General features: G+C 39.7%; 1 protein-coding gene across 1 annotated transcript in view; it reads right to left on the bottom strand.

The window, feature by feature from the left end:
- The window catches only part of Iars1 (isoleucyl-tRNA synthetase 1), a 75,380-nt gene that overhangs the window by 43,761 nt on the left and 18,968 nt on the right, over positions 1-12,651 (bottom strand). The window contains exons 10-15 of the mRNA XM_010610586.2: positions 12,244-12,339; positions 7,132-7,254; positions 5,865-5,956; positions 4,857-4,955; positions 3,007-3,133; positions 1,372-1,445 (exon numbers count right to left, since the gene is read on the bottom strand). Coding sequence (XP_010608888.1) covers positions 1,372-1,445; positions 3,007-3,133; positions 4,857-4,955; positions 5,865-5,956; positions 7,132-7,254; positions 12,244-12,339 — 611 coding nt within the window. The remainder of the gene's footprint in view (positions 1-1,371; positions 1,446-3,006; positions 3,134-4,856; positions 4,956-5,864; positions 5,957-7,131; positions 7,255-12,243; positions 12,340-12,651) is intronic.

Here is a 12,651-nt window from a genome sequence, read left to right as displayed (position 1 = left end):
AAAAAAAAAAAAAAAAAAAAAAAAAAAAAGAAAAGAAATAGTAGCAGCTCTCAAAGGCTTTCAGAGTGACAGGAGTCTTCAAGCTGAAAGGTCACACAGCAAAGTCACGTGATATTTCATTGAAGGAGGAAGGACACATTACCTCAACCCAACATGAATCAACAAAGTAATTCACTGCACAGAAAAGGAAACCATCAACAAAGTGAAGAGACAACCTACAGAACGGGAAAACATTTTTGCCAGCTATTCCTCAAAGGATTAACAGGTAGAGCATATAAAAAATTAGACCCCTCCAACTTAAAGGCCCATTTTAAAAAATGGTATCTGAAATGAGTAAGATACTTCTCAGATGAAGAAATACCAATAAGCAATAAATATAAGAAAAATGTTCAACATGGCTGGCCATCAAGGAAAACAACTGATTAAAACAACCCTGAGATTCCATCTCATCCCATTAAGAGTGGCTACCATCTAGAAATCACCCAATAACAAATGCTGGAGAGGCTGTGGGGAAAAAGGAACCCTTTTCAATTGTTGGTGGGACTACAAACTGATATAACCACTATGGAAATCAATATGGAGATTCCATTTGACCCAGCTAGTCCCCTTCTAGGTACCTTCCCAAAAGTTGAAGACAACATACTACAGTGATATATGCATACCTATGTCTATAGCCGCATAATTCATAATAGCTAAGTCTTGGAATCAGCATGTATGCCCATCAACAGATGAACAGGTAGAGAAAATAAAGTATTTATAGGGAATAGAGTACTATTCTGCAATAAAGGATAAACTTGAGTTATTTATAAGAAAATGGATGCATGTTTGGGTCATAATGTGAAGTAACTCAAACACACACACTTAAATATCAGTTTCTCTTATATATACATGTACACACACACACACACACACACAAACAGGAATGTATATGAATAAAAGATAAGAAAAAAGGGAGGGAAAAAAGGGTACACAATCAAGCAAAGATAATGTATCTTAACTTATTACAATTTTCTTACATGTTTTATATGTCCTTTGTCTTATTAGTCTGGTTTTCAATGTGTATATACGATAACTAACTTTATAAGGTCTTATAAGATAAATGAATGTGATGCAGGAAAAATAAAAAGGGCATGGCGGGAGGGTGAGAGAAAGAATTGCAATGTATCACATATATGTACAATGCCCTACAGTGAATGCAATCGTTATGTATTGCAAATGTGCTAAAAAAAAATTTTTTTTTAAATACCTAAAAGAAAAACCAAAGTAATTCACAATCTAGTGCTTTCCACATGCAGCTCTATAATTTGCAAGAGACTATGTCTTAAAAGAAGGATTTTAGGACTGAAGTGAATCAAACACTCAGAAACTGACCTTTCTCTGTGGAGATCTGAGATCTTTGCTCCTGAGAGTTCCTCAAGTTCCGCCACTGAGCCAATGCAAACTACCTGTCAAAAACAAATTTAAAAGCAGATATTAGAGCCAAAGAAGTCACACTGAGTTAATTTATATGGTATTCATGTTTAGTTTTAGAAACTGTTGATCCTGTTTTGCGTACTTTTCTTAGTACATATTTTGCAGTATAAGATGATTACGTTCATCACTAGGAGTTGGTTCACATATGTAACACATCTTAATTCTTTTTATTCCCCTTTCTCCTCTCTTGACTTTTTTTGTTTTGTTTCTGTTTTGTTTTTGTAAGACAGGGTCTCACTCTATAATCCAGGCTGGACTTGAACTCACTATGTAGCCCAGGCTGGCCTCAAACTTGCAGTGATCCTCCTGCCTTATGCTCCTGAGTGCTGAGATTACAGGTGCCACCAGGCCTGGCTTGATATTCTTTCAAAGCTCCTTATACACCAATCTGGGCTAAAGGACAATTACCAATGTGCCTTATCTCTCTTGGTCTCTAAAAAGAAAATGCCAAGACTTTACTACTTTGCAAACCACCCTTATAACAGAGGGCCCTCACATGAAGAGGATTTCAAACATTCATAGTCGTCTTCTGAAATGGTACTTCTGGATGATTTACTATGTGCAAATCTCTGACAAAAATGATCACCATTAAGTAAACACCTTACATTATTGCACTAACGCACCTCGATTTCTTTCTGCTATCTGAACCTGGCTCGTTAATCTGGAATCTTCCCAAGACAAACCTGGAATGTAACTACTGTGCTCTGACAAGATCAAAATAATCAGCCCGAATCACACGATGTTAGGGCTATCTCTAGGGTAAGGAGCTAAGAGATGGAACTGACTGGTGCATCCAGAACACAGAGAATCACTGTGGCTGTTTGTTACCTAGAGAGTACCCAGCTTCTTTCCCTGCCCTTCCCATTCAGTCCTACAAAATCTTCGGATTCAAATGTTTCCCTGATGTCTCTCATGTCATACAGGAAGTTTACCGATCAATGGGGCCCTGCGGCTCATCACTGCTCTACTTCCCTCTGCACGAGAGCGGGTCCTGCCAAGGAAATCTCTCCTTGCTTCCACCCACCCACCCACCCATAGGGTTGGTTTGAGAAATTAAAGGCCTGAAATACAATGACAAATTTGTTTCCAATTTTTCATTTTTCGATCAGTGTAGGCTTTGATGCTATGGGTGGGTGCAGTGGATCACAGCAACATCAGAAAAACAATTTTTTTGTATGTGGATTTCCTGAGAAAAATATAAAATACATCCTTCACTTTATACAGAAGAAAAAACTTCAAAACTACATTTCATAAAAATAGGTTAAAAAAAAAATTTTTTTTTTCCGGGGATTGAACTCAGGTCCTTGCGCTTGCAAGGCAGGCCACCGAAACGCTGAGCTAAATCCCTGGCCCAATAGGTAAAATTTTAAACTCTCAAAATATTTTATTTTGTCGTAATTCTAACAAGGAATAAAGAAAACACTGACAAAGAGGCAAACAAAAAAAAGAAAACAATTCTTTAACGTCATATTCCCACTGCAAGAACAGTGTTTCAACAAAAGTCAACCCAAGGACGCACACCCTGCACCTCACCTCCTCAAAGTCGTCACTGACCCACAGCGGGATAGGGGTGCCCCAGTATCTGTTCCTGGAAATTGCCCAGTCACGTGCATCTTTCAGCCAGTTTCCAAACCGCTTTTCTCGCACAAACTCTGGTACCCTGTCAGAAATGCATTATACAACCAATCATGTCAGTACTGTCGTTTTATCTACACGAGCCTGTGTGTGATGCTTTGAGGACCAAAAGGTCTGGAAATGCCGAGTTCACTGCCAGGGGCACGACTTCTGGGTGGAAGGCAACAGCACACACAACGGTCTACACTGCCACCACCGACACACAGGGCAGACACTTCTCATATCCTTCCAGCCAGTGGGGTGCACTGAAGGGCAGCCACCCTGACTATAATCAGCCTTGATCCACTCAAGTCTTCATGTCACCCATGGGATAAATAAAGGCTTTGCTGAAACCCATTAGCATGGGCTCCCAATAGGCTGGGAAGTTGGTAGCTGCCATGGCAATGCTCCAGTCTTCTCTCTGGTCCTCCCTGACCTTGTACTGCTGCAAGGCAAGTTCCCCAGCACACAGCTCACCTGTCTTTGCTGTGCCCTTCTTCCCACTCCTAGCACTTTTGCTTCTGATGGGAAAATGGCTCCTTATTCCTTGAGGTTCATCTCTGCAGGAATCCATCTCAAGCACACGGCTGTTAGGGAATCCCTGAGCTCCAAAATAGTCTGTTCCCCTCTTGGACACTGCCATTACCATTTGTGCTATGAAGGTCAGTTTATATGTATGTACCCCCTAAAGGCAATCTTACTAATAACCTACTACCTTACATGTTCGGGGAACTACTGAGCCGCTTGCTTGAAAAACAAAAAAGCTCTCTTTTGAGAAGCCAGTCATTTTGCTAGTACATATTAGAAAGTTGCATTTCGTGACCATTTCTTTACTGCCCTAAAATGTACCTCATAACTCCCCAAATCAATTGCAGTTTCTTTTTTCTATTGTTTTTTATTAGTGCTAGGGACTGAACCTTGTACCCAGCCTTTGTACATCCTCTGGCCTTTCAAAAAATGTTTTTAAATTTGGGCTCAGTGCAATTTATTTAGCTCAGTGCTTCTGCCACCTTCCTTGAAAGCGCAAGGTCCTGAGTTTGATCCCTAGTACAAAAAAAAATTTTTTTTAAATTTTGAAGCAGGTTCTCACTAAGTTGCCTCGGCTGAGCCTGCACTGCCCACCCTCAGTCTCCAGAGAGCTGAGACAACAGACATGGGCCACCACGCTCAACCTCAAAAGCAGTTTGTAGGTTTAGTTGAGTCTTTGGGATAAGAAATGAAATCTAAATTCTGAATGAAAGACATTCTGAACTGCATAGTCAAGCCTGTTTCATTTTGCACTATCATCTGCAAGTCAGACATTAGCCAGGAAAAGCGGAGGCTTCTGTGTTTGGGACTTAACCCTAAAGCCAAGGGTGGGTGACTTCATCTATTTCAGGTACCCAGCAAGCACCAAAACGACTTATAAAAGTGTGTAAGTGTAAGTGGCTTTTGTAGATATATCCTCAAATGTTTTTAGTGAAACCTATTATTAAGGCTAAGAGTCTCAGAGTATTTTACAGCCAGATTTGTTCTAAAGTCATTCTGTCCTGAAAAATCACGTAACTGGCAGATGCCCATTTCTGCTGATTGTTTAAAAAGAAAAATGCTCCCTTACGTGCTTTATCCTAAGGACGTTACTGCTTGTTTAATAGCAAATTATTTTGTGTTGTTAACATATGGAACAGACATCTATTATAATGAAAGTTAGCTACAAAAATTATAATTTGGGGGAGCACAGACCATACTACCTGTGAGGACAGTATGAAGAAACACATCTCCCCACTCACCAGTAGCAGAGGCCGTTGTTCCTCAGTAACTTGTCCACCATGTGCTCCACGCGCACGAACCAGCTGGGCACCGCTTTGTAAATGAGGGGTGTGTCTGACCTGGGGCGGCAGAATCACAGGTGCAGATGGTCAGATGGAGACTCCCAGGCACCATGGCAAGACTGAATCACTACCACGTACTGGGCCTTCTGCTAGTACTTATTTCTATTATAGCTACAAATATCTAAGTCTTCAAGATTGGTCCTCTCTCTCAAAGATAGCCAGAAAGGCAAAAAGCCAATGGAAAAACAGGACTAGAAAGAAAAACACAACTCTGCTGATGACAGTTGTCCAAGGTATGATATTGTGGTGTCCGTATCATGGATATCGTAAGTGTTTGGAAATTTCTCAATTCATTTTTAGGAATTTTATAAATGCATAAAGTTGTCTGTTTCCTCAGGGTTGTGTGAGAAAAAGACGTGGATGAAAATGTGATGTTCAGAGGCCTCAAATTCAGTCCTCATGTTTAGTCTTCTGTGCTGCTTCCAAACGGTTATGGTTTAGATCGACAGTGTCTCCCCACAACCTCATGTGCTCACAGGCAGGGCTTTGGGAAGGTGATCGGATCATAGAAGTGCTGCACTCATCAGTGGCTTAGTCCACTGTTAGGTGCTAAGCCCTGAAAGGAAGAGATGGGTCACTGGGGGCACAATGGGGAAAGACAGATGTCTTTGATCAGCTCTTTGCTTTACTCTATTTCCTGGCCACTATGACTTCAGTAGCTTTCCTCTGCCTGGCCTTTCCACCTCGCTGTTTCTATCTTGGAGATAGCCAACCATGCACTGTAATTGTGAGCCCAAATAAACCTGTCTTTCTTTAAATTGTGGGTGTCACTATTGTGTCTCAGCCATGAATGTGAGTAGGAAGCTAACTCTTCAGGACACCCATGAAATGGACCCCCAGATATAAAGGCATGGGCACACACAAATCTGAAGCTCCAGCTACAACACAGTCTTCATCTCCTCTCACCTCCAGCAGAAAGGGTAGCTATGAGTGAAGGTGCTGGCCACAAGAAGTCGGCCCTGTTCTTTCAAGGTCCTGATGATATTTTTGTCACCTTCCTGTTGAAAAATTAAACATTTGGCCATTAAAACATCAAAGCTGAGTGCAGTAGTCTATACTTGTGACCCCAGCCCCAAGACTGGAGGAGCACAAGTTCATTTCCCACCTGGGAAACTTAGCAAGACCCTGTCTCAAAATAGAAAATAAAAAGTGTTGGGGATACAGCTCAGTGCAGTGACCCTGGGTTCAATTCCCAGTATGATAGCTATATTCTATTCTGCTTAGTAACAATATATTACTAAAATCTGACATGTTATAAAAAAAAAAGTACAAATAGCACATCATTAAAAAATTACTCTGTCTGGGCTGGGGATTTAGCTCAGTGGTTCCACTGCCTGCCTAGCAAGTGCAAGGTCCCGAGTTCGATCCCCGGTACCCCCCGCCAAAATATACTCTGTCCATTTTTAGCTACAGTAAGTCACTGACATATGAACAGTCAAGTTGCAAACTTTCACAGGTACTGTATAAGACTCACTTTCTTGGCTTATAAATCTAAGTTACAAAGATTCCTCCAGGAATGGACCTTGTTCCTAAGTCAGGGACTTACTGTACTTAAGCACTTTTAGGTACTTAAAACTTACTGTCCCTAAGCTGACTCAAACTTGCCATCCTCCCTAGTAGCTGGGCTATGGGACTGCACTTCTTAAGTATATAGCATACAATTTAAAGTAGTAAAACTTTCAATCAGAAATGATTACTAAGCTGCTTCATGAGACACAAATCATAGTTCAATTTTCCTAATTCCTACCCCTGAAACTACATTATGCTTCCTCTAGAGCAGTGATGGTGAACCTTCTAGAGACAAGAGTCCAAAGTGCAACCCAAAACCCGCTTACTTTTCACAAAATGCCAATACTGAAAATAAGCCTGAATACTGAACCTTTAGTTTAGAAAAAAACTCATATACTAACACCTTTTGTCTTAAAAGAAAAACAGGGCTGGGGATTTAGCTCAGTGGTTCCACTGCCTGCCTCACAAACACAAGGTACAGAGTTCGATCTCCAGTACCAAAAAAAAAAAAAAAAAAAAAAAAGGAAACAACATGCATACATTTGGCTCATCACCACTGAAAAAAACACTAAGTCCTCCGAGGATAGCTGACGGTATCAACCTTTCTCTGATTTTTATAAGTATGATGAGAGTAACATCCTTCTAAGTCATAAAGACCACAGACCTTCACATACTGTCCTGCAAAATGTGTCACTTCTGCTGTGAAACAGCCTGAAGCATCCACAGGACAAATAGGGAGCGAGTCTTTCTGAATAATATTGAAGTCCATACAGACACGGAAGTCATCCTGGGAAAAGACAAAGCAAATGGGGAGAGAAAAAAAACAAACAAAATAGTCTGAGTGTGCAAAAGGAGGAAAGCACAAAGTAACAGTTTATAAGACAATGTTTTAATATTCTTATCTATATAGAGATAAAATACTCCATCTATCATCCATTCATCTATCTATCTATCTATCTATCATCTATCTATCTATCTATCTATCTTCAGCTCAACTGGAAGTCACTCAACCAACATTCAGGCAATTAGAATCATATTGTCTAGCCCAGTATTCCCAACCACTATTTCACAGACCCCTACATATACTAAGTGAGAAGAGAAGTGAGACAAAATGAATGCTTTAACTAAAACTGAAACGAAATTAAATTTGATTTATCACAGCAGTATACATGTATGCACACCTGAAAGCACAAGCCCACATGGGCATCAGGCACAACCTATTTAGTACCAGAAGATATATGATGTTCATGAGTTGGTGTCCTGTGAAAGCACAGCCGGCAGGATGATAACACTGATCTAACTTCAAAGCATTCACCTCATAAATAAACCAGGTCTTAGGTGGCACAGCTTCGCTAGGTCACAACACAACGCTTCAAGAACACATGAGAAAAGTGTCTAAAGTTAGGGCTCCATGTCTGCCAGTGTTCTGGGCTCTACAACATTAGCCCAGTTAGCCCTCACAATGCTGCTGCGTGGAAGGCAGAGAGGTGTTTCATGGTCTCCCAGGGTAGGTATCCCACTTGTACAAACCATTTTGCAGGTGACAGAGCTGAGACACAAAGAACGAGGCCGGGAAGCAGTAAAGCTAGGATTCAAAGCCTGGTTCAGAATCTGTGGTCCACACTACTTGCTCTGCTGCCTAACTCTGAAATTTAAGACTATGAGAGGTTGGACAGCTGACATGCTTCCTTCTGGAGTTGTATTCACCAGCTGCTATGCTGAGTTACCTGGGGGGTGGGAGATGTGAACAGAACAGGAAAGGACCCAATGCACAGCTAAGTAGAAGCGCTGAGTGTGAAGCAAACAGCCTCAGGGTGATAAGCTAGGCGCAGCCCCCAAAGGCAGGCAGAACAGGTGATGTTCAACAAGATGACCCACAAGGACACCCATTCCAGGGAGAGACCATATACTGTGCTGCCTGGTGAGGACAGGTGCAGTGGAAGGAAGGTCTCAGAAATGTTTGCCATATGGTGTTAAAGGCAGCAAAGAACTGAACTTTTACAGTGCAGGGCATGTAGATCAGCTCACATACCCACGGTTATTAAAAATTATCCTCATTAAAAAAGGAAAATCTACAAACGAAGATGTTACCTTTCATTATTACAGTAAAACCTTAAATTCCAAGTAACTTAGTCTGTGAGTGTTATGTAAGACAGGCAAATATTTCTGATACATTTTAACCTGATAAATGATTGCAGTCTTGCAGTGAGTAATACGAATGCTGAACATCATCACATCATCACACCTGAGCCAATGGCTCCTTCCTCTCCCTCCTCCCGCCTCCCTCTTTCTTTCTCTTGCTCTCTCTCAATGTCACTGTGGGATTGTGGGTGTTCATCTCCCAATAAGAAGTTATAGAAGAGATGTTATCTGCAGAGGAGGAGGAGAAAAAGGCAGAGGAATCCCTCACTTCAAACATGATTAGGAAGATGTGTAAACCATGGGAAACAGTACAAAATTTTGTAGGAAGCCACCACCTAAACAAAGCTGTACCAACACGAGCAATGAATTTGTTTAAACACAATGTAACATCGCATTTCTATGAAATCATCAATTCTATGAAATCCTCAAAAGAAGGTAAAAGCAAGCATCCTTGTTAAAATTGCAGGAAAAGAAAAAAGTTCCACTGAGCCAATAGATAGCAGTGATTCCATTAGTGACAGTGAAAGTCATCGTACACCTTGACCCTCTTCTCTCATCTCCCTCACACCAGCCACCAAGGTTTTCAAGGGTAAGTACATCAGGTTTATTTTTCTTCATATTTTGTATTTTATTACAGTATTGTAGCCTTTGTTTTGTTTTTGAGAGAGGATCTTGCTATGTAGTTCAGGCTGGCCTTGAAATGCTTTGTAGGCGAGGCTGGTCTCAAACTCATGGCAATCCTCTGGCCTCAGCCTCTTGAGTACTGGGATTATAGCTATGTGGCACCACACCCAGCTGTAATCATTGTTATACGAATATTTTTGGGCTGTGGAATGAATCATTTGGTTTTCCATAATTTCTTATGGAGAAATTCTCTATGATATACTGTACAAATGCCTTGGATTATAAGCATGTTTCTGTACCAAATTATGCTCGCAAAGCAAGGTTTTACCATAGTACTATTATTTTGGTGCTGTGATTCAAATACAATCATTTATTATCTACCATCAGTGGAGTAATCATACTAGAAGCACTAAAATTATTATGAAATGATATATCATGAGTTCTTAAAACTCAGTATTATCAGGACTGCTCAAATGAGAATTTTTAAAATCAGACTTCAATATAGACCATGTATTCGGTGATATTAAAGAATTGCTAACTTTATTGCTTATATATAACAATGGCAAGGTGGCTACATTAAAAATTAAACTGATTAAACTGATTAAAAGAGATAAAGAAGGCCACTACATGCTTGTAAAGGGAACAATTCAAGAGGAAGAAATGACAATCATAAACATATATGCACCAAATATTAATGCCCCCAACTATATAAAAAAATATTAAAACCCATGAAAAACCAAATAAGCACTAATACAATTGAAGTGAGGAATCTAAATACCCCACTTTCACAGACAGATTATCTAGGCAAAAAAATCAACAATGAAATATTAGAACTGAACCAAGCTTTTGAACACATGGACTTAATAGATGTCTATAGAGTGTTCCACCCCACAAAATCAGAATATACATTCTTTTTTGGCTGCATATGGGTCATTCTCCAAGATAGATCACATACTAGCTCACAGAACAGGTTTGAATATCACAGAGGAAATTAAAGAAGAAATTAGACAGTTTTTACAAATAAATGAAAATGCCAATACAACATACAGGAATCTATGGGACACAATGAATGCAGTTCTACGTGGAAAATTCATAGCACTAAATGCCCACATTAGGAAAACAGAGCAAACTCAAATAAACAACCTAACGATGAATCTTAGACTACTAGAAAAAAAAGAGCAAGAAAAACCCAAAGCTCGAACAAGAGAGGAAATTATAAAGATTAGAGCAGAAATCAATGCAAGGGAAACTAAGAAAAGAATACAAAAAAATAAATGAATTGAAGAGTTGGTTTTTTGAAAGAATAAATAAAATTGATAAGCTCTTATCTCACCTATGCTTATAGAGGTATAGTTTGTAATAGCTAAAACTTGGAAACAGCCCATCTGCCCATCAGTTGGAAACTGGATAAAGATGTGGTTTTTCTATAAAATGGAATACTACTCAGCCACAAAAAAATGAGAAATTAGGATTCATTCATAGGAAAATAGATACATATTGGGGATATACTCCTAAGTGAAATAAATAAGCCACACATGTGGCAATACCGAATAGTTTCTCTGGTGTGAGAAACTGTAATAGTAAATAAGATCCTAATGAGATAATTGACAATATGAAATAGGAAGAAAAGGGCTAAAGGTATAGGGAAAGTGGGAAGGGTAGGGGAAAGGTAATAAGGGAAAAGGAAAACAATAGGAGAAAATGAAAAAATGGAAATAAAGTGTTTGTAAATGGGGAGGGGAGGAGGGAGTGAAGGGAGGGCAGGGTTAAGGGGAAAAAATGAGAACCAAGACCTGTCATGTACAGGTACAAGATCCCAATAATGAATGTAACTGTACTGTATACCTAAAATGTACCAATAAACTAAAGAGAAAAATAAATAAATAAAATTTCAAAAAAAAAAAAAATGAACGTCTTCATTCAGAGATGCATCCGGTATTATTTAAAGATGAAAGGCATGATGTTGAAGATTTGTTTCCTCTAGCCAAAATAAAAAAGGTACAGGGAAAAGAAGAGAAATAACAGGATTCCCAAATGCTAATTCATACATTTGGATTATATCAATATGAAGATTTACTGTAATATTTCCTTCTGTTAATGTTCAAAGGACTCCGTAATATAAGTCCCTACAGAGACTAGGCATGAAAGCAAAAGGATAAATGAAGATAGCTAGCTCCCTGCTTCAAAGAACAAAGTCATACATCAAAGCCCTCTCAACTGACAAGCAGTCCAGAGGGGTCTGTAGGTGACTCCAGCATCCTAGGAGCAATGCCTGTGACTGAGGGACTCTCACTCTGTACAGTATGAAGCACTGTACTAAACAGAGAGGTATACAAGTCCATTCAATCTTCATGTAGGGATCACTACTGCGGCTAGAGAAGGCAAATGAAGTTCAGACAGGTTAAGAAACTCGCCCAGGCAATGTCCATCAGGGGCAAGGCCATGATTTAAGATGCAGATGGGTTTACTAGAAATCATGTATCTTCAATCTCTATGCTAGTCTCTTTTCTTATTTATAAATTTCATTAAAAAATGCATCTTCAGAAAAAGTATTCTGGGAAAAACGCAAAATTAGAGTACAGTTTTGAGGTGAGGTCAGATGCTCCTTTCAGATCTTGTAGTAGTCAGGAAGACAGTCCTGCGTTTTGACAGTCCAGATGCCTGTATGACTCTTGGTGCCTGTTAAACAACACAAAACTGCACATCCCCTAAGAGAGGTTTACTACATGTAAATCACAAAGGGATAAATGAAGACACAGCAGGCAACTTGGCTTTTTAGTATATTAAATACACAGCAACAGACTATACTTTGACACACTGTTTCCAGGTTATCAACTCAGGGTGACATGGAGCTAGGGATGGAAGTTCTTATGCCAGTGAGCCAGAGGGGGGCTGACTCTGTAGTCTAAATGAGAGCTAGAAGCTTGATGAGGCACATGACTCTGCAGTCCAGGATAAGTGGACGCTAACATTTACTTCTCATAGATGGGTTTGCAAGATTATTACTCACAGCTCCGAAGTAAGGAGCCTGGTGCACAACCCCTGTGCCTTCTTCCTCCTTCACGTAACTGTCGACAAGCACAGTGAAAGCGCCGTTTTCTTTATACTGGAAAAGTAAGACAGGTAGGCATTAGCGATAAAACACAACTCAATCAACAATGAAAGCCTGAAAAAAACCTTTATCCTATAAAATCATTTTTAGAAACAGAAAAGTAACTCAGGCTGGAAAGAAACAAGCTGATATATGAATCTTTTTCTTGCACAATGGGTCACCATGTTTAAATGACATCATTATTAAAGATTTACACATGAGGGCCGGGGATTTAGCTCAATGATTTTGCCGCTTGCCCTGCAAGCACAAGGACCTGAGTTCCATCCCCAGTACCAAAAAAAAAAAAAAAAAAAAAATACAAACAAA

The sequence above is a fragment of the Fukomys damarensis genome, unplaced genomic scaffold (assembly GCF_012274545.1).
Source record: "Fukomys damarensis isolate Sample0158 unplaced genomic scaffold, DMR_v1.0_HiC HiC_scaffold_27, whole genome shotgun sequence".
NCBI lineage: Eukaryota > Metazoa > Chordata > Mammalia > Rodentia > Bathyergidae > Fukomys > Fukomys damarensis.
This window is presented reverse-complemented; position numbering and strand designations above follow the sequence as displayed.